Source organism: Lepidochelys kempii, chromosome 3 (assembly GCF_965140285.1).
Source record: "Lepidochelys kempii isolate rLepKem1 chromosome 3, rLepKem1.hap1, whole genome shotgun sequence".
Lineage (NCBI taxonomy): Eukaryota > Metazoa > Chordata > Testudines > Cheloniidae > Lepidochelys > Lepidochelys kempii.
Genome location: NC_136382.1, coordinates 47,248,018 through 47,271,286, shown reverse-complemented (window position 1 = coordinate 47,271,286; position 23,269 = coordinate 47,248,018). Strand labels below are relative to the sequence as shown.

Genomic DNA, 23,269 nt, shown 5'->3' with positions numbered 1-23,269 from the left:
TCCTCCTAGTCTGATAAAGCCAATGCATCTCATGGCCCTGTCCAGCCTAGGAAAATGAAGTGTGGTTCGCAAACATGTTTGCTAATATATGTTCATTAATATGTTTAAAACACGGCTTAGCACCGAGGGATGGCAGAGATTGTGATGTTTAAAACTGTGGTAGTTGGTTGTGATCAACCCTAAGGTCAACCAGTAAAGGGAAGCATGTGTTCCTCTCTGCAACTAACCATCTCAGCATCCAATGGGCCTCAGCCTATAGGCACAATAGAGCCTTTGTACATATATAAGATAATTCTAATATTAAGATCAAAATGATTGGCTGAGGTTTAATGTAGAGAAAGAAAGCAGATTAAAGGATAAGCTACAGAGTAATAAATTTAAATTGAGAGTTTTGCCATTGACATCAATTGATGCACACAGAGAAACTAGGAAAAATCGGACCCTACAAACTTACTCCTATACATAAGGGCATTCAGCCTTTTAAATAAATAGTAATAAAACAGTCAGGAATATTCAGCTAGTCACTACATAAGATACTGTGCTGAGAAGAGCTTGTTGGAAATTTTATAACACAAGGGTTTTTTGTCAGAAAACACTAATTCATCAAAACAAAGCTTTTTGCAGAAATATGAAAGTTTAATTGACACCTTTTCAGGTCCAAGATGAAATTTCTGGTCAAAACCAGCATGGGTGGGGGGAGGGATGCGGTTGGGGAGAGAGAGAGACAGAGACTCATCCCAGAGTAGCAAGATGGTTCGGGCACTCATGTGGGAGAACCAAGTTCATGTCACTACTCTGCTTGATTCTCTTATATTCCAGGTGAGTGCTCTTACCATCAGACAATTCTGGCACGTATCTCTCTCAATCTCTCTTCGTGGACCTGTTCTACTACGTATAATTTTTTAAATATTCAGTGGGCCACTGACAGAAACTTGACTCTATAGCCTTGCGGTTAGGGCACTCACCTTGTATGTGGTTAGACAGAGATCTGAAGCTCCATTTCCCACATCCCATGTGAGTGGCTAACCACCTGACTATTCTAGGGTGGATCTGCCTCTCCCACTTTCTCTCATTTTTTATTAATTTTTTTCAAAGGACTCAATTTCATCCCAATGTGGAACAGGAAAATTTTTGAAATCTCAAAAATGTTTGTGGGTAAGGAAAACAGTTTCTTACCCAGATCTAGAATCATAGAACCATGGGCTTAGAAAGGACTGCAAGGGTCATCTAGTCATCCTCTGTCAAGAGGCAGGATTTGTTGTATCTAAGCCATCCAAGACGGATGGCTATCCAAACTCTCTTTGAAAACCGTCAGTGAAGGAGATTCCATGACTTCCCTAGGCAGTCTGCTCTATTGTCCTACTGTTCTTACAGTTAGGAAGTTTTTCCTGAGATTTAATTTAAAACGGCTACGCTGTAGCTTGAACCCATTGCCTCTTGTCCTGCCCTCTGTGGCAAAAGAGAACAATTTTTCTCCATCTTTTTTATGGCAGCCTTCCAAACATTTGAAGACCGCTACCATGTTCCCCCTTAAGCTCCGCTTTTCCATACTAAACATACCCAATTCCTTCAGCCTTTGCTCATGTGGCTTGCATTTCATCCCTTTGATCCTCTTTGTTGCTTGCTTCTGGATCCTTTTCAGTTTCTCTACATCCTTTCTATATAGCAGTAACCAAAATAGGACACAATATTCCCGCTAAGACCTAACCAGTGCTGAGTAAAGCAGTACTATCATTTCTGTGATTTGCATGCTATGCTGCTGTTAAAGCAAGGCAAAACTTCATTTGCTTTTTTTGCAACAGCATCACAACGTTGATTCAAGTTCCAAGTGTTGTTATTTGCCATGGTGTCATAAATATAAAGGAAAGGGTAAACACCTTTAAATCTCTCCTGGCCAGAGGAAAAACCCTTTCACCTGTAAAGGGTTAAGAAGCTAGGATAACCTCGCTGGCACCTGAGCAAAATGACCAGTGAGGAGACAAGATACTTTCAAAGCTGGAGTGGGGGAGAAACAAAGGTTCTCTCAGTCTGTGTGTTGCTTTTGCAGGGAGCAGAGCAGGAATGCAGGTCAGAACTCCTGTAAAGGATTAATAAGCAATCTAGTTAGATATGTGTTAGATTCTGTTTTGTTTAAATGGCTGATAAAATAAGTTGTGCTGAACGGAATGTATATTCCTGGTTTTGTGTCTTTTCGTAACTTAAGGTTTTGCCTAGAGGGGTTCTCTGTTTTGAATCTGATTACCCTGTAAGGTATTTACCATCCTGATTTTACAGAGGTGATTCTTCTACTTTTTCTTCAATTAAAATTCTTCTTTTAAGAACCTGATTGCTTTTTCATTGTTCTTACAATCCAAGGGTTTGGGTCTGTGTTCACCTATGCAAATTGGTGAGGATTTTTATCAAGCCTTCACCAAGAAAGGGGGTGTAGGGCTTGGGAGGATTTTGGGGGAAGGACATTTCCAAGCGGGCTCTTTCCCTGTTATATAATTGTTAGACGCTTGGTGGTGGCAGCAATAAAGTGCAAGGGAAGAAGGTAAAATAGTTTGTACCTTGGGGAAGTTTTAACCTAAGCTGGGAAAAATAAGCTTAGGGGGGTTTTCATGCAGGTCCCCACATCTGTACCCTAGAGTTCAGAGTGGGGAAGAAACCTTGACACATGGTCATCCATCTCTAGAGCCAAACTCTATATTTTATAAAGAAGCATTTATGATAACACATGCAGAGGATGTTGGAGCCCATTGGTATATTACAGACAATAGGCCAGACTTAGCTCTGATTTACAGCAGTTCAACTCTATTGGGAAAGTCAATGAAGCCGACGTAGTGCAAATGAGAGTAGAATTTGGCCCCTGTGGGGAGGGAGACAGTTAAAATAAAAGTCTTTCTTTTTAAGTGTTTTTAACAACAAAGCTTTTTAAATTATTACTTTTTTGTTGCTAAAGTGATTAAAATGTGATTAGAAGGCCCCAGAGCTAGTGAGAATTTAATTATAAAGGTGCCTTGTTCACATTTCGTCTGGCAAGAGAACTACTCAGCATTGTGATCCTCTACTACCTAGCAGATGGATGATTCACAACATACTGTGTAAATTAATTGGAAGCTTCTCCAGGAATTTAATTACATATTGTGGTAAAGGTTTTAATTCAAAGTAATACACACAAACACATATTTACCTATATAGATTGATAGATTTGCATACATATAGTTGCTTTGAGATAGTGGCTGACCAAGTCAGTAAATCGCTCAGAAATGAAAAATACTGTATTATCACTACAAGGTGCTCTTAATGACCCTACAGGATGTTCTTAAAGACATTACACAAAGTGGTATGTTTGATACTGGAAGCAAAATTTGATTTTAAATTGACATGGATAACAAATTATCAAAAATAGGGGCTGGTTATTTAATCATGCAATTCTGGTTAAGCTTTGTATCAGGACACAATAACTTGCCGGTAGATGGTTCTGTATAAGGTTACAAAGCCTTTTAGTCCTAATGAGTCCATGTCTTAAAAAATTACATACAGATGTTACAGAATGACCAGGATCAAAATTCATTAATATACAGGCTGTATATTCATATACAGGCTATTTCCCCCTCTTTTAAAAGCTACAGAGAAGGAGTTAAGCCACTGGATAATACAAAATGGAACATCATCTGGGCTGATACAGTTTTAATAGTAAAGTGTTTAAATATAAAATGGGAGAGTAGTGTATATATATTGCTGCTATTTAATATGTATACACATAAATAAACAAGACTCCAAGATTCAACTTCATCAGCTTCTGAGGAAACTGACAACCACTACAAATTTGGAATGGGGGCGGGGCAGAGGTGATGTTTAAATAAAGCACTCACCTTCTCAATATCTGGATCTCTGGTTTCTTCAAGGTATTTTTTGAAAGGGTTTGGTTGATAGGGCTCCTCTGTTTTTAATAAGATTTTTGTTTTCACTGGCCCTGGACGAATAACACCAGGCTTTGTCTAGATCCATAGCAAGCACAGGGGGGAAAAGAATAGAAATTTAAAAACCTGAAGTAGTACCAGATTACAGAAAATTTTATTTATTTCTGGACATTCTAATTCCAGTTTTATTGAAGTTACCATATTTCAAAATATGACATTTAAAAAATATACAAGGACCAAAATCATTCAATTCCTCTTTGACTGGCCTGTTTTTGTTTCAGAATATGGAGAAAGGTGACACCAGTTGTGATTTTGCAGTCACAGGAAGCTCTTAATTAAGATCTATTTGTTGTCAACCCAAAGGACAGAAACTAGCTTGCCTATCAAGCTATTGTTTCTGCCACCTCTTGCTAGCTGCTCAACTGCATCCTAATAACTTCATCAAGTCATGGATTATGTATAATCACATCTGTTTACAGACAGCAAATTCCAGTGTGGCCTTTTCAAACAGACACCGTAAAATGAAAAAAACCCCACATAGTAAAGAAGGGCAACAGATGATGCAAGTATATTAACTAATAACTTTCACCAACGCATGGTAAAAAAGCACTTTTTAGAAATGACAGACTTAAACTCTGGCCAAATATCGTATGGAGCTTTCCCAGAATACTAGCCAAGAACTTGAAACACATTATGAACAGCAGCAGTAAACAATCATTTTTGCACAAATGTAATTAGTCTTTTCAGTACTAACATCTCAATGTATTCATCCTTCAGTCACTGGAGAGAAATAAAGGAAGAAATGAATGGAAAAAAGTAATTGTCTACTCTACAAAGTACAGCTGGCTGAAAAACAATAATTCCAGTTTTTGAAAAATTTCAAAATTTGTTCTACATCAGTGGTTGGGAGAAAAAGATTTACTCTCTCCATGCAGAGCATTCACCCTGGATGTAGGAGACCCAGGTTTAAGTCCCTGCTCTGCCTGATTCAGAGCAAAGTTTTAAACCTGGGTTGTCAATGTTCCAGAGGAGTTACCTAACCAGTGGGCTACTGTGGAGTCTATCTGTCTCTTCTTTCTCCTTCCCCTGCCTCAAGTGAGGCTGTTTGGCAGATGCTGTGTGCACTAGCTGGGTTTCTGTTAGTCTATGTTTGTTTTTTGTTTTGTTACTTGCTGTTTCTTTCCTTTAGGGTGTTGTTGGTTCCCTCCCTTTTTCCCTTGGGGGTGAGGAGATTTTCTCCATGGAGTCCACTTCAGATGGGTTTAGTGGTTTGTCCCACAAGAATGGGGTTTGGTGTGTGCCTGCTGCCTCCTGCACTGTGGAGGGCACGTTGCTGAGTATAGGTAAGGTTATTGGCTGTGCTCATATAAAATCTGCCTCTTGAATGAGCAAATCCATAGTGATTTTCCTGATTGAGGAGCAGTTTGGAGAGTCTTTTGTTCAAGCATTTCCCTTGTTTGCTCCTGCTAATAAAGTAGTTGTTTCCAATGTCCTTCACAATAAGACACGAGTGTCTGATCTCCCCCATTATGGGAAGGGTAGTTTCTGCTGGTGGGATGATTCCGCTAGCCTGGAATAACCCAGATGTGAAGAATTTATTACATTAAATTATCCTGAACATCCCCTGAACCTGGTTTTAAAGCACCACGTGGAAGGGGTGGATTATACAGTGTTTGCTACCTCTGAAAACATGAAATGTTTCCTGTGTGGTGACCCTGGTCATTTGAGGGGTTCCTGCCCACACACTGCTGGCTTGGGGGTCCCTGGTAAGAATGTGGGACCCCAGGATATTGGGGAGCGGGCTGGGACATCAAGGGACCAGCAGGAAACCACCTGCATCTGCACTGCCAGATTCTATCTTCCCCCTTCCCTTGCCATATGTGGTCTGCTGTTGTCCAGAAAGCAGACCCCCGCTTCCCCAGAGGAATCCTCTGTTGTGACCCCATAACCTGTACTTCTACAGAAGCAAGTCCTGGAGGTTGAGGAGCACCTTCCTGCAGAGCAAGTACAGGGTTCTAGAGATGGGGGTGAAGAACAGACTGACCAGATGGATTTATGCGAGACTGTGTTTAAAAGGGCTAAAACTGCTGCCAGTGGCTGAGGATGAAGCAGTGTGCCCTGAGGAGGAGGATAACATTGTGTTTGGTGGTAGCTCCATGCCTGGAGCTCCCAGTGGGCTACTGTTTTCCCCTGGTTTGGTGAGTCCTTAAGCCCCCAATCCTGTATGCTGCAATGATGATACTGGGTCCCAGCCTGGGGTGGTGCGGCCTAGCCCTCTTGGGAAAATAGATATACCAGCTGCCCCCACTGAATCTCTCTCCTTCATGAATGATGAGTGTGTTGCAATGGCAGCTCAATGTTCTTCTGAGCTGGTGGAGTCTGAGGGAGATGAAAGGATGATGATGATCTCTGTGACTCCTCATTGGTTCCTGATGTTCCAGTGAGTCAGCTAGATATGAAAGGTGGGCATTGTGTGGAAGAGATTAGTGATATTTTAGATAGCACCAAAGGGAAACAGGGAGTTGAGGTTGAGGCCTGTTTCCCTGATTTACCACACTTTGTTCATTCAGCTGCCCTTGGCTTGAGAGATATCGTTGTTGATGGTAGGATACACTCCCATCTTAAGAAGTTGTTGAGAAAAGTGAGGAAGCATGCAGGGATTGTTCAAGATATATAGGCCTCCCCGTGGCTTGTTTTGCTCAAAATACTTCCACTTTCCATTGTTGCTCTCTGCTGCTTGGCTCTCTCCTAGTCTCCATGGTGCTGCTAGGGGCTAGACGGGATCACTTTTATACCATGAAAGCCAGCATGAATATGTTTGTTCAGTCTTCCATGTCTCCCACTCATTTGTCAGGTCATCATGATGCCTCTCAATATTTCTCTCCCTCATCTTCCCTGTGCTTCCCGCTGGCGTTTTAATACCAAATTGTTACAGGACCTGAATTTCACCATTAGTTATTTGCTGTGTTTTGGAAGCATTGGCAGCAGCACAAGCCCCTGTCTGAGTCCTTGAGACAGTAGTGAAATGTTGGGAAGGTCCAGATCCAAATGTTCTACCAGCAGTATACCCAGCCTGCCATGTGGTTCTTGTATAATAAATGAGACATCTTGCACCCTCTGGGCAATCTTGATGTGGGAAACCCAGTAGAAGTACCAACTCCTGAGGAGCTTGGAAGCCACAAGGAACCCTAGGGTTAAGATCCGTTTTACTCAGCTCCATGAAAATGATGCTCCCTCCAAGGCTCTTTTTCAGGTTAGAGAAAAAGTCTACAGAGCAGGGGCAGGATTTTTGCATCTGGCTGCCAAATGGTCATCTGACAGCTGACCCTACTGAGATCCAGAAAGCAGCTTTTTCTTTTTACAGTACTCTGTACTTGCCTGAAGCCTGTGATGTCCTGGCAATGGAAGAGCTGCACCAGGGGTTACCCCATCTGACTGGTGAGGAAAAGCAGTGTCTGGACACCTGGCTGTCGCTACAAGAGCTCTCTGGTGCAATCCAGCAGTCTCAGGCATCAGTAGGCTGCCATTTTAATTTTACAAGCATTTCTGACATTTTATCAGTCCTGACTTTTTTCTAGTGGTGCTGGAGTGTGCCCAGGAGATAGCACTGCCCCTCAGTTGCCACAGGGCAGCAATCAACCTGCTGCACAGAAAAGGGGACCTCTGTGACTTATGGAACTGGAGACCTATTTCTGTTCTCTGTTCTGATTACAAGATTTTATCCAGGGCCTTAGTCAACCGACTGTAGGACTGTCTGGACAATTTCATATATGTTGATCAAACAGATTGTATTCCTAAAAACTGTAATTTGGATAATTTGTTTTTAATTCATTATATTTTTTAAGCCTGGCAACTTCTGCAAAGTGCACAGCTGGACCAGCTGTTTTTCAGTTTATGGCTTTTGGAACAGTTGCTGTGTTTTAACCCACTTTTTCCCACTGAAGCTCTCTCCTCCAGGAGCCTGTTTTCTACCATTAAACAGGCTGGGTTCCACATGCTTGTTCCTAGTTGGTCAAGCTGGAAGTCAGGACAGCTCTTGCCGTTCAGACTAGAATCCAGTCTGTATGTCTTTTGAATAAGGCCCTTTCTGAATTCCAGGTGGCACTCACTCAGTGGGCTGCTCGGTATTTCCAGAGAGTTTTTGCAGGGATTATTCTTCTGCGGGGGAATGCTCCCCTCACTAGCTGTCTCCCCTCCTATGGATCCTTGTGCAACCAGGCGTAGCATTGTCCTGCAAGGGTTTGGTGAATCTTCCTTTTGCAACCATAACCAAGCAGCTGCTCTATGGCATGTGTGTCAAGGTGAGGCATTATGCCACCCTCTCTGATCTCTCTGATAATAGTCTGGAGGATGTCCCTGTCCATGGGTGACTATGTCCCTGGCTTGGAGGACGTTATTCAAACCTCCTCTTCCTAAGCACTCCAGCAACTTACAGTGGAGGGTCCAGCATAGCATTGTAGCAACCAATCATTTTGTACACCATATTACTCCTACTGTATCTGCAGAAGGCCCCTTCTGTTTGGCTTCAAACATGGGGTTTCATTTTTTCCTACATTGCTCTCATTTGATTCCTCTCTTTGGTTATTTTTGCAGCAGCTTTTCAGCAGTTTGGGATTGGTTTTCTCCAACCTCCAAGATACAGGGCTCACATTCAGCCAGTTTCCTGACTGGCTAACGTTTTGCTGAGTCAGGCAAAACTAGCCATTTTGAAATCTCTCCAGAACAGGATAGCTGATTACACCTTTCATAAATTGACTTGTAATCTGGACACGTTACATTTGACTTGGGGTGATAATATTTTGAGTTAACTTGGTGATGATGATGCTTGAGTGGTCTAGGTTGAATGTTCACTTAAGATGTGTTTGGTTTATTTTATTCATATCTTTGTGTGCCTATATTATAATACAAAAAATTTAAAATATTTCTGGTGTAATTTTATGTGAATATTGGTGTTTTTCTTGTCATCTCTCTCCCCCATTTTGACCAGAAATTTAAGGATCATTCTGTCCTGAATATTTTACAGTCTAAATAGACAAGTGAAAGGGTGGGAGACCAGAGATCCATTTGTCAGATAGGGAACTGAGTCACAGAGAGTCTGAATGCTTTCCCAAGGTGTATGTGGCTCAGATATCAATTAAGCCATTGCTTGAGTCCCAGGCAAGTCCCTTAACCACAAGTCCATACATCTGTCTATTACCAAAGCCATGGGAAAAATAAGTATTTGGATAAGATAAGGGTAGACATAGTCAAGGGCAACAATGGTTTATATAAGATTGAGGTCAAGTAATTGAATCATTATTATATGTGGTATAGAAAAGTACCCGGTGACTGAAAAATAATGAAATTGGTTCCATTATTTAAAAAGAGGTGTTGCAGAAATAAAGTTGAAAATGTTGAACCTATAAATCTAGCATCTGTATTAGTAAAAGATTTTGATAATATAGCCTTACAGTCACATTTGGACAAGTACAATTTAATAGTTGTGAGTTATAATGGATTTGCAAAATATATATCATGTCAGACAAATCTATTTACTTTTAAATTTAAAAAACTACTGGTCTAGATAGTGGCCCGTTGTAAATTTAATATGATCTAGATTTTCAAAATTCTTGTTACCGAGTTTGACATGACAGGTTATTGTATAAACTCTAAGCATGGGCTACGGAATAATTTGTTAAGACAGACAAAGAACTGATCTGTAGGCAGAAAACAAAAGGGGAGGTAAAGGTATGTATTTTTTATGGAAACTATGAGCACTGGAGTTCTGTGAGGCTCTGTGCTGAGACAAACTCTTAAATAACCAGGTAGTAGGCCTCTCTAACATGGCCACATGGTAGAGAGTAAGGACCATTTGGCACATTCTGCATAAATAACTGCAAAGCTGCTACTGAGTTGCTTCCATGGGTAATATCAGTTCCCTAGGTAACTGCACCTTTGACCCCTTAGTGGCCTCCATGAGGGCATCCCACTTAGATCTCTGGCCTCTAACCATCACCTTTCTGGGGGTAGGAACCTATGATCCCCTCCCTCTAGACCAGGGACTTTGGACTGTAGACTCCTGTAATTCATGGTGATTATCTCTTCAGATCTGACTTTAGTTCAGCACCTGCAGTTCTGTTCTCTCAGGGCAATGACAGTGTTGACCAGTGACCAGCCTGCTCTCTAAAAGCAAAGTTCTATTTATTCAGAACAAAAACATTACAGAGAAAACACATAATTAAAAACAGTAAATAGCTTATATGTAGGTCTAGTTTACCAGGTGGTCACCCATTTGCCACATGAAGACTCTGGTAGGACTAAAATACTTTGGGCCATGTCTGTAGAGCTTGTCTCATATGGTCACTGTCTCAGGTCAGTCCTTGGATTGGGTGTGAGAGAGTTCTCTTTCAGTTCAGGACAATCACTTTACACAGTTTCATGTTCTTTGTCTGTCAGGCCCCTTGAATATCATCAAACCAATTTATGTTTTTTTCCCAGACAGCCTGCACTTCAAAAGGCTGGTTACTTGCATTGTTTCAGCATTAGGAATTTGCATTAATTACCCCTGTCCCAGTGACACTAGTTCCTGTGGGAAACCCATACATAAGATTTAGAAGGTTGATACAATATAGTCTTTAAATAATTCATGTGTCCACAGCATCTGTCACATCTCAATATAATAGTCTTTAAATATTCCATGCTTCCAAAATACCACCTCTGTCACAGTTACAGCCCATGGGAGCAGAGCTAAATAAAGAATTGATGTTTTGGTTTGGTTTTGAGCATAGGTAAGATGAACCATGAACTCTCCTATACCTCCCATACCCTTCCTCTTCCCCCCCTCCCCCCCCCCCAGTAGTCAACTAGTTACCACAGTGTTGCCAATTTAGTCACAGGTTTATTCTCCCTTCTCCCCCGTAAATTCAAACACCCTCTCTAATTTCAGTTCCTGAGGAAAGTACTGGCAACTAATTCCCCAAGTTGACTGGGCACTGTGTGAAGTAGTACTTTCTAAAGTATCACTTTATAAAGAACATTATAAATAATTGGTTAGACTACTTATTTGAAAAAAAGAAGATACAACTAAGTTAGAGAAAGTAGAAGGTAGGGCCACAAAGCTGATGAATAAAATCCAGAGATTTCACATATGAGCAGAGCTTGACAAAACTGAACTGATTTAATCCAAATCATCTTCCATCAAAAAGTAATATGACTGAAGTGTTTAAAATAGAGAAGAATTTTGAAATTAAATGTGGTTTTTGCGATTATTGATTTGGGGGATGTAAGTTTAAGTTATGGATGGTCTTGAACTAATACTACACATGTCTACCTCCCTCCTAGCTTTGTACCGCTTTCAGATCCATCTCTTGTTTCAGTTAAGATGGACGATAAATAAAAATAATTTCAGGTGACATTAGTTTTACTGGAAGAGTGATCAATAGTCAAATTTCATTTAAAATAAGATGTTCTGATTATGGAATTTAACAAGTTAGTGCCTGATCCAATGCCCATTTAGCTCATTAGTTAGTTTATGCTTGGAAGTAAATGCTCATTCTTTCTGGAGGGTCAAGAGGAAATTTAGCACTCCATGGTTTTCTCCCCACTCAAAATGGCTGTGGAAGATTTGCCAAGGAATGTTTTTCTCTACTTTCCAACAAAAAGTTAAATATAAAAAATAAATTAAAATACAGGATTGGAATGGCATAGTTATTATCAAATTACTGTACAGACAGAAGTACCCTTGGCCTCCTAATGGTCTTACACAACTATGTAACTAAAAGTCTATTGTGCTACCTGAAATTGTCAAGAATAAGCTGTCTTTACAGATGAAGCACTGTAGAAAGCACATTGTAGAAAATGCTTTCAGGGCTGTATTTTCTAAAGAACACTGACGTCAAGTGCCCACAGTGAGATGAGTCATACGCTGCAACAGTCTGACACACATCGACTAGCAATCAGGATTTGAAATACATCATTAGCTACCTACCAAGTTCTAACAAAATCATCGGTTCAAAAACAGAACCCTGAGCTCTTCCTTTGCTAGCAGACAGCACAACTGACAATAGGTAGCGTGCCCATAAGCAAGCTGAGATTTTCCTTTGCCATGAAGGGCTGAGTCACAATACCATCACCCCCAAAATTTTAAAGGTTACAGTAATGGACAGGTATTATACGTGACTGATATACTCTAAAAGGAGTGGATGCAGGCACATATTCACCTCTTGCTTTTTCTATTGTTATTAATAAATAATAATACCTAGCTCTGATATATTCCTTTTCACCCATAAATCTCAAAGCACTTTACAATGGAGGGCAGCGGCATTATCCTCATATTACAGATGTTACATTGTTTAAATAACCTCACTAGATAATATTATCCCACAGTACAGTAAATAGGGCACTATAAAGTTATACATACACCTGAAGGTTCAGGCAGTCTTTCTGAGCATAGGTAAGGGGAGAAATTAGTCTGTTCCAGGCACTGGTGGCTAATAAAAATGCTGTCTGGGGGTAAGGGGCTGCAGAAAGATAAAAAGCCAATGAAGTAAGGTCTGGGGGTTGGGTGCCACCCTCCTTACTTGCCCAAAGGTTGGGTAGATTTTCAAATTATTTTGACTTCCTACTGCCCTACTAAATCCCTAAACCTTTGATTAAGTCTAGGTCCTTTTTAAAACCTCTCTCCCCCCGAGACTCTGATTCCTACCTAATCTTTTCTCTTGTCTGTATGCACTCTGTCTGTGTCTATCTCTATTTCTCCTCAACTCCTCTTTTTCTGGATATTTTGTTCCATTATTTTGTCTTTCCTATTTCCTCATTCCTCATGCTAATTACTCCTCCTCTCTTGTATCATCTCTACTCCCTTTCCTCCTCTTCTCTTCCTAGATTTTGCCCTTCCATCTCCTTATCACACCTATCTCTCATCCACTCATACTCTTACCCCGCTCTTTTATCCATCCATGCCCCCTTCAATGGTGCTTTCCTCTCCATGACCCTACCTCATCCAACTGCCTTCTCTCCCTGCTTCCTGCACTGGGAGATGGGAGCTCAAACCACTCTGGTTGCCTCTGTCTGCTGGCCTCTCCAGAAAAAAGCTCCCCATCATGAGGTCTTCAGATGGCTCAGCTGCCTCCTCTACCTGCTACCTATGCTAAGAAATAAGTCTAGTTTCCTTTGATTGTCAGAGCCTTCCTGTAGCTCTGTGGACACACTCCAGATGTCATGCTGGCTGGCATCTGCATGAGGACCTGGGGAGACCCATTCCTCAGTGCCTACATAGATGCTCTATCCCGCCTGCAAAAAATTCTGGCACAGCATAGCACAAAACTCTTTCAAAGCAAGTTAGTTTGGAGGGGATATCAATAATACTAGCAGCATCACTTCCCCATAACCTCAGCCGTGCGGAACACAATGCCATCCACAGCCTCAGAAACAACTCTGACATCATAATCAGAAAGGCTGACAAAGGAGGTGCTGTTGTCATCATGAATAGGGTCGGAATATGAACAAGAGGCTGCTCGGCAGCTCTCCCACACCACTTTCTACAAGCCATTACCCTCTGATCCCACTGAGAGTTACCAAAAGAAACTACAGCATTTGCTCAAGAAACTCCCTGAAAAAGCACAAGATCAAATCTGCACAGACACACCCCTGGAACCCCGACCTGGGATATTCTATCTACTACCCAAGATCCATAAACCTGGAAATCCTGGACACCCCATCATCTCAGGCATTGGCACCCTGACAGCAGGATTGTCTGGCTATGTAGACTCCCTCCTCAGGCCCTACGCTACCAGCACTCCCAGATACCTTTGAGACACCACTGACTTCCTGAGGAAACTACAATCCATCGGTGATCTTCCTGATAACACCATCGTGGCCACTATGGATGTAGAAGCCCTCTACACCAACATTCCACACAAAGATGGACTACAAGCCGTCAAGAACACTATCCCCAATAATGTCACGGCTAACCTGGTGGCTGAACTTTGTGACTTTTTCCTTACCCATAACTGTTTTACATTTGGGGACAATGTATACCTTCAAATCAGCGGCGCTACTATGGGTACCCGCATGGCCCCACAGTATGCCAACATTTTTATGGCTGACTTAAAACAACGCTTCCTCAACTCTCGTCCCCTAACGCCCCTACTCTACTTGCGCTATATTGATGACATCTTCATCATCTGGACCCATGAAAAAGAAGCCCTTGAGGAATTCCACCATGATTTCAACAATTTCCATCCCACCATCAACCTCAGCCTGGTCCAGTCCACACAAGAGATCCACTTCCTGGACACTACAGTGCTAATAAACGATGGTCACATAAACACCACCCTATAACGGAAACCTACTGACCGCTGTTCCTACCTACATGCCTCCAGCCCTCACCCTGACCACACCACACGATCCATTGTCTACAGCCAAGCTCTGCGATACAACCGCATTTGCTCCATCCCCTCAGACAGAGACAAACACCTACAAGATCTCTATCAAGCATTCATACAACTACAATACCCACCTGCGGAAGTGAAGAAACAGATTGATAGAGCCAGAAGAGTTCCCAGAAGTCACCTACTACAGGACAAGCCTAACAAAGAAAATAACAGAACGCCACTAGCCGTCACCTTCAGCCCCCAACTAAAACCCCTCCAACACATTATTAAGGATCTACAACCTATCGTGAAGGATGACCCAACACTCTCACAAATCTTGGGAGACCAGGCCAGTCCTTGCCTACAGACAGCCCCCCAACCTGAACCAAATACTCACCAGCAACCACATACCACACAACAGAACCACTAACCCAGGAACCTATCCTTGCAACAAAGCCCGTTGCCAACTGTGCCCATATCTATTCAGGGGACACCATCACAGGGCCTAATAACATCAGCCACACTATCAGAGGCTCGTTCACCTGCACATCCACCAATGTGATATATGCCATTATGTGCCAGCAATGCCCCTCTGCCATGTACATTGGTCAAACTGGACAGTCTCTATGTAAAAGAATAAATGGACACAAATCAGATGTCAAGAATTATAACATTCATAAACCAGTTGGAGAACACTTCAATCTCTCTGGTCACGCGATTACAGACATGAAAGTTGCGATATTACAACAAAAAAACTTCAAATCCAGACTCCAGCGAGAGACTGTTGAATTGGAATTCATTTGCAAATTGGATACAATTAACTTAGGCTTGAATAGAGACTGGGAGTGGCTAAGTCATTATGCAAGGTAACCTATTTCCCCTTGTTTTTTCCTACCCCCCCCCAGACGTTCTTGTTAAACCCTGGATTTGTGCTGGAAATGGCCCACCTTGATTATCATACACACTGCAAGGAGAGTGGTCACTTTAGATAAGCTATTACCAACAGGAGAGTGGGTTTGTGTGTGTGGGGGGGAGAAAACCTGGATTTGTGCTGGAAATGGCCCAACTTGATTATCATACACACTGTAAGGAGAGTGATCACTTTAGATAAGCTATTACCAGCAGGAGAGTGGGATGGGGGGAGGTATTTTTTCATGCTTTGTGTGTATAAAAAGATCTTCTACACTTTCCACAGTATACATCCCCAGTGAAGTGAGCTGTAGCTCACGAAAGCTTATTGTCAAATAAATTGGTTAGCCTCTAAGGTGCCACAAGTACTCCTTTTCTTTTTGTGAATACAGACTAACACGGCTGTTACTCTGAAACCTATCAATAATATGGTCATTCCAGCCTGGTTCTCTTTACCCTCATACAAGTAAAGCTTTAAATGATTGGATGCTGAAATCAAACTTTAAAAAAGTATTTCTAAAAGATAAAAGTGAAATGCTTCTTCCTTAATGATAATCTTTTTGAAAACAAATCAGGCGCGCATTAAAAAAACATCAAGAAAGGACTGAATTATGTACGAATTAGTCTTATGAAGTCATCTCTCTATAAAACTTTCTGTCATTACTAACAAATATCAAGTGCGATTATTGCTATATTTTAAACTGAGTCACATTTTTGTGCTTTGCCTGATGTCTGGCCATTACGGTATGTATTCAACCTGGGCCAGTTCAGGGAGGTTCTGAATAGCCACTGAGCACACAGCACTCCCATAATCACAACAGGGCTGCACACACTCAGGTGGTACTCAGAACTGCTCAGGATTTGGCCTGTGCGGTTCGTCATGTCCATAATGCCTGATATAACCGTGCAGCCTACCGGAGCTCAGAGCCGCTCCTCTAAAGGACAACAAATAGAAAATCCTTCCTAGAGACACTTCATTTATTAATTTAGACAACAGAATCAGAACCACCACCTGTCAGAATTTTGAGCGTAGACAGGGCCCCACTCACTAAGAGGTATCAGTTTTATCCTTTAGTCCAAACCTGGGTGGCTCTGAAAAATGTAGAGGTGCTAGACTGTTACTGCACATTATTTTTGAAAAAAATTGATGTGTTCAATGATAAGTTTTGTTGAAACATTCTTTTCCCAAAAACCAGCCTCTCAGCCCCACTCTACCTCTCACATGCTCCCCAGAGAAACCTGCTGCTCAATTTGTCTGTTTGGAATGCACACAGGAACACTTGCTAATCAGCTGAAAGATCAGAGTAGAAGAGGCCTGGGAGATCCCTCCATGTCTGATGGCTAAACTCGCAAATAAACCAAAAGCAAATGACGTCTGGAGCTTGGTTGCCAGGAACCATCCAGGTAGAAACCCCAAGCTCCTGGTAAAATGCAGAGCAATTCCCCCAGTTGCCTTCTTTGCTTAGAGGTTGCCAATTCATTAATAATGAAGTGGGTCTACCATTAGTGAAGCAGGCTCTGGAGGGACCTAGTTGTCCTCTCTCAATTCTTGTGAGCTGAGGTCCCACCTTCCCCCGGAGCTCTCTTGTTCCACTATCTAGATCACGGCTTTTTCCCTTTATTTGGGATGTTAGGAATCGGGCTATAATAACTATGCTGGGCTTTTCTATGGTTCCAAAGGGTGTGCACGGCTCATCAGAGTTATTAAACCCCTTTATTTTACAGCAGTCTTCCTGAAAGCAAGAATTTTGTTTCCTGATGCTTCACAGAGGATTGCATTTTGAACGCTTTCTATTCATTATTGCTTTTTGTCAATTTGTCTCCTTAACCAACTCCCACGCCATCAGACTCAATGATATTTAACAAAAAAAGAGAGTTAGTTTCTGTCTCTCATGGAGCACAACATACTTGGGGAATCCCCAGCTGCTGTAATGATCCACTGGGAACCTTTACAATCCAGAGCAGGTTAAGGACGCTCTGAGACTGCTCTAAACAACACGGATGATGGATTTGGTTAAAAAAAAAAAATGTGGCCCCAAGATAAGGGAGCCACAAATGGATATTTTATGCTCAGCAATTGTTGGGCATAGTTGAGCATTGAGCCCTAGGGAGGGAAGAGACCTTAGGTCATTTTGTATGACCCACTGAAAAGGATGAAGCCCCACCCACACACCAACGTTGCGGGTACTGGAACCGTAGGCATTGGTTGGGCTGAGCTCTCTGTAATGATACTTCAGTTCTACATATACCAAAAGGATGTGTTTTGATCACTACAAGTACAGTCTCAGGTGCTTTGCTTAGTTGAGTTTTAAATTATTGCTTTTTGCCGTGAACTATTTTTCATAGGGATAAGATATGTGATTAAAGCTATTAATTTATTTATTTTTGTTATCCAAATCTTAAGTTTATAAATGCAATAAAACATTCCATGATATGAATGAGGGTCTAATAGAGTTCTTACCAGGTGCACTTGAAATCTGAAGGCAAATGCCTTGGGCAAAAAAAAGTTTTATGCACCTCTGGCTAATTATTCACAGATCTCTGTAAAGGTTCTGGAGGAAGGACAATTATTTTGCATGCCACTGTGCTGACAGAGCAGTAGGACATATCCCAGAGCTCATATAGCTGGATAGGCATCTCTTTGTAATGCAGGTTGTTATTTCTATTTACATACAAATATTTGAATGTCAAGAAATGTATGAATTTTGCAACATTTTTACAAATGCAAATGACACTTTCAGCTAACTCTGCGCCAAAGGAATATGCAAGACCTGAAGCCACTTAGCTTCCATATACAATTCAGAGAGAGGACTCTAGGGTACATTCCTTCGTACACAGCAAGGGACTCCAGCATATAAATAGAAACCTCTGTGTTATTCCACTTACAGTATTTATATTCTGCCTACCTACATTTCTTGCTGCAGTTTCAATAGCTTTCTTTATTGTTTTCCTGAACTATTGTATAGTGTATTTAAAAGTAACAGCTACATTTCACCCTAGAGATGGCTACAATTCAGTGATGGCAAGCAATCTTGTATAGAGGTAAATGCTGCTTCCTCAGATGTCATTCCCCGGTGCCCAAATGCCATGCAGTCAAAGTGGGCAAATTAACGGCACAGAAGAAGAATCTGTAGCAGCACACCCTGCCTGGCTGTACCCCCCCTAGAACTGCTAAGTGTTCCACACTAGGTGCTGCCCTGGCCAGGATTTGGTGGCAAGTGATTGCTGAATTAAGTTCAGATTGCTTTATAACAAAGGGAGTTATAATGCCATAATTCTCAAGGTTTAACTGCTACTCTGCTCAGTCACCATTTAATTTATTTCACAGAACTTAGTGTTAAGCAGCTTTAAACCTAGGAAAGTCAGTGAGCTGCAAGATATATATATTTCTCTTAATGAGTGAGTTATAGAAAAATCACTTCAAGCTGTTAAATCACCTGGCAGTATGCCTCAGAACCGCTACACATATACGTAGGAGCTAAGCTACACCCTTCCACATGAGCTGTATCATGCCGTGCATTATCTAGGTTTCCCTGACTTTTAAAAACATGTTTGAAATATATTTAGCCTTCTCTTCAGCCCACATCTAGAATTCCTGTTAATTTCACTAACCTGCAAGGGCCTGAGTTCAATGCTCTCTGTTTTAGATGGTTAGAAAGAGGCGCCGACTTTCTGGTTTCCCTGAGGGTACTCGACCCCCACTCCGCCACAGGCCCCTTTCCACTCCACCCCTTCCCCAAAGGCCCCACCCCTGCCCGGCTCTTCCCACCCCTGCTCCGCCCCACCCCTGTTCCGCTCCCTCCCCCGATCACGTCCCACCCTCCCTTCCTCTGCCTCTTCCTGCCCCCTCTTCTCCCTCTCTCTGCCAGCACACCGTTGAACAGCTGATCACCGGTGGGTGGAAGGCACTGGGGGAGAAGGGGAGGAGCTGATTGGCAGGGCCACCGGTGGGTGCTGAGCACCCACTATTCTTTTTCCTGTGGGTGCACCCAAGGAGTCGGTGCCTATGGTTATAAACACTGACTGCTCTTCTGTTTGATGAATCTGAATATCCATCTGTCATATTCCGCCCTTGCTCAGACATGTGCAACACTGGTCTTGTGGTTAAGGCACTGGACTAGTGTTCCAGAGACATGAAGGAAGTTGGCATAGTCACTAGCTTCCTGTGTCATCATGACCTAGTCACTTATGCCAGATTTTCAGAGAAGTGCAGCAATAAGTGCTATAATGGGAAGTTCTGGGTGCTGAGCACTTTTGAAAATCTGGTCCTAGGTGCCTGAATGGGATTCAAGCTATACTGACAATCTGGCCCTGGCTCTATGGCACAGTTCCTTATCTGTAACTGGGGATAATAAGATTTCCCTACCTCACTAGGCTGCTGTGAGGACAAAATGAAGTTGTTCTACATAAAAGTTGTGTTTTAGTCTTAAAATGTTTCCTGGGGCCTGGTTTTCATCTCACTTTTCACTAGTTTAGCTGTTCTTGATTTAAACAGGTAGAAGCAGGGAAATAGGGCCCCAGAATTTTGCCTCTGTTTAAACAAGTTTTCAAACAAAACTGAAAGATTTTTAATTGGCCACTAGGAGGCAGTGGGCCACCAAGTTACCCACTCTCTTAGGCCTCTGTCGAACCCTGCAGTTGTCCTATGATTCCACCTCACTTGTAGATATTTGGCACACTTTTGCGTTCAAATTCATGTTCAGCAGGAAAGGAGTAGTATACTGTTTATTACTTTAATCTGGAAGCAGGGACTGCAGCTTCCTTCCAAGGACTAAGGAGGGACCCAATAATTTCTTCAGATTTTATGCTTGTAATTTGAAAACCTGCATAGTTCAGACACATGATACATACCAATTGACTCTCTGTCACTGTAGGTGTCAGTAAGTAAAGATTAGCCTGCAAAAGAGTAAATATATACAGTGTTACATAAACTAGTGTAATTCATTATAACAGTCACATAATCTGGGATGAGGAGGAATGCTTATTCACTACAGAGGGGAAACCAGGAGGAGGAATATTTCCATAGATTATCAGTGGTTCCTGGATGGTGGGAGGAGAACAACATTTACATTTTATCATGTCACTTGTTGGTATTTTTGTGTTCCTAATGGAAGAAAGGCATTTGAGCAACAGTATATTCCCCTGAAGAAGTCTTTATATGAGATGTAAAAGTTTGCCTCTGCAGGGTGGACAATTAAAACAACAATCATGAACATGTATTTCCCACGTGAAATTAAGCCTTTATTAAAGTCTCACAGGACTCGTTACTGGATGGACATTTCTAGAGCATTAAAATTCCGCCTATCTTTCAAGGAATATCCTCTCCTACGAGTGAATTCCATTGAACGTCACTAGGTTTCTGTACAAAAAGACACTTCCCTTCCTGCAGGACACGTTCAATATTAAGGCCTCAGGTCACTAAACTTAGAGCATTCTTTGGTTAATTAAAAACTCTTCATCTATAATAGCTGGGCTTTGATTTTAGAACTGCAGCATATTAAGAGCCAGATTGTGGCATACCCCTACAACCTGCACTGGATGGTATTACAGCAGCAGCCCAAAGAAGGGATATCGACTGGCTCAACCACAATTCCTCCTAGTGGTTTCCAGTAGCAGAGTAGCTCCATCATCCTGGGAGAGGGTAGAACATGCACACCTCTTTCTCCTACCAAACTCCACATGCTGGTGTTGTCTGGGAATGGGACCAGGGACCCATCTTCACTAACCCCAGTGGGGTGAATAGTGCCACCACTGGTCATACACCAGCACAGAGCTACCCAGTCACATTGTTGCTAGTTCCTACACTTAGAACAATGAAGGAAGGCTCCTAGTTCCCTCTCCCCCCTTCTAATGCCTGCATGGGGCAGCCACAGCACTTTCAGGCCTGGGTTTCCACGGCCTTGTACTTTGTGCAGTCATTTATGTCTGTGGAAAGTTAGTGCAAAATGGGTATCAAGTGCTACACAAGGAGGAATACTGGTAGTTGAGAATTCAGACTTTTCATTTTTAAATACCCTTGAGAAAACATCAAGCTATGACCCAAATGATTTGTACAGACTGTTGCCAAGAGGTAGACTACAATAACTAACTAATTTGTGTATACAAACACTAATATAATGTAAAGAAAATATGTAAAGTGGCTTAGCAGGATGACAGCTTTTGCTGTGTCTGATTGACTAACAAACAAATTAGTATGCAAAAATCATCTATTTTTCTTCTGTAACCAATGGCACATTTAAGACAGCTTCTCAACAAGCATCCAATAACAGAAATTATGCATATAAATAATTATATTGTCAAAATACCATGCTAATCTTTGTAAGTAAATTGAATTTCAGTTGAACAAATTAATAGCTATTTAAGATAAAAGAAACATAGTGCAACTTCCTTGTCAAAAAAATTAAATTAAATTAAAACATCATTGCTCCAAGCAAGATCACTAGTCATGAGGTAGTGAGCATATTGGATGAACTCACAGTTTGATATTAATACAATATAGGTCCTTACAATTGGTGACAAATTCAGTCCCAGAAGGTCCATCACAGATGTTCTTAGCTTTTGAATTCATTAAAAAGCGACACGGCTTTCTTACTAGTCCAAAATAGAAACCTTGATCCTAATGGTATGTTATTTTGTAGCCCCTTTCTGTGGCACAAAAGAGCCAAAGCAAGCTACCAGAGAATAACCCCAATAAATGGTGATTCCTTGGGTGGTATGGAGCTGTATTAATGGTTCAGAACTAGCTCCTTCCCCATACCCTGTTATAGGTGGTGTACTAAGTGTAGTGTGACCTGGCTATTCACAGCTGCCCATGCGGTTCCTTGGAGGCCATGCCTCAGAGTATAAGTTAGAGCAGCCTTCAGGATAAGTGATTATAGGGAGGTCCAGACAAAAAGGAATTCCCCTGGACACACAATATTTGGGGGCTGAACATACAGGAAACTGAGCCTCTAGATACACAGGATTTTGTTGGCGTTTCTCCAGCTCTAAAGCCTCCTCAACCCCTAATAGATTCCCTTAAGGCAGCAGTTCTTCTGTCTTCTGGGGACGCCCTGCAGGTGGCAGCAGTCTTGGCCTTCTGCACTCTTGAGGAACAGCCATCTGAGCACTTTCATGTGCATTATTCTAGACTCATGTTTCCACCAGCCTACGGTATTCACCTGCTCCCCAAACCCCACAAATAAACAACTCTAACAATTTCACATTTGGAAACAAAATATAAAAAATTAAACAAAGGCAAGAAGACTTCTATGTCTGAGTAGACGTGAGACTTTAAAATGTCAGTGCATTTGTAAAGATCACAGAAAATGAACCAGACTGTAACCCTACCGTGTTAAAAGCGTCTCACACACCGGGGAGCTCCAAAAATAATATCTCAGCCAGAAATTCTAGTCACTGTTTGTCTTGTAAGGATAGTTCTACTTAAAGCAATGTTTCAGGCACAGTTTAGAGATTATAAGAATTACACTGGAATGGTGAGCAATACACATGATCATCTTCAAGGTACAACATGTCAGCTTGTTTATGCATATCACTAAAAATGAAAATCTCCTTTCTATTTAGCACAAACTAGCACACTCTGTCCTGTAAAATTCACATTCCATAGTATGCAATAAAAAATACATAACTGCATGCAATAAAAAAAATCACTTCTGTAGCTACTTGCTCAGAAAACAAAATTGCATTGATCAAGCAGTGTGCTGGGAACAAGCTAGTAAATCTTTACTGCTTTTGCCTGCACTGCACCTGATCTGTGGTTGAGTAGAAAGATATATTGGTGAATAATGAGCAGACATATGTCAGCATATGAAAAAAGGGGTCATAAATAAAATAAGGTACCTTCCTGAACTGCTTATCCTAAGGAGAATAAACGTGTTAATTGAGTTTAATATGTTTTAATAATTAATAAAACAAATGACTTATGAGAACTAATTGTGCGTGTGTGAATTTAAGGTGCCAGAGGGAGGATAGCAAAGAGTCAACTTTTCCAGTCACAGTACACGTAAGACAAGAACAGCATGGTCGGGGAGATGCAATTATCATCAGAGGAGAATTAGGCCTGCCTGCAAGCATGCTGTTTATCCCCTAAATTAACAGAAACAA

At 41.7% G+C, this 23,269-nt stretch overlaps 1 protein-coding gene across 1 annotated transcript in view; it reads right to left on the bottom strand.

The window, feature by feature from the left end:
- MLIP (muscular LMNA interacting protein) overlaps window positions 1-23,269 on the bottom strand; it is a 169,796-nt gene that overhangs the window by 44,314 nt on the left and 102,213 nt on the right. The window contains exons 11-12 of the mRNA XM_073335117.2: window positions 20,018-20,062; window positions 3,858-3,983 (exon numbers count right to left, since the gene is read on the bottom strand). Of these exons, the coding sequence (XP_073191218.2) occupies window positions 3,858-3,983; window positions 20,018-20,062 (171 nt within the window). The remainder of the gene's footprint in view (window positions 1-3,857; window positions 3,984-20,017; window positions 20,063-23,269) is intronic.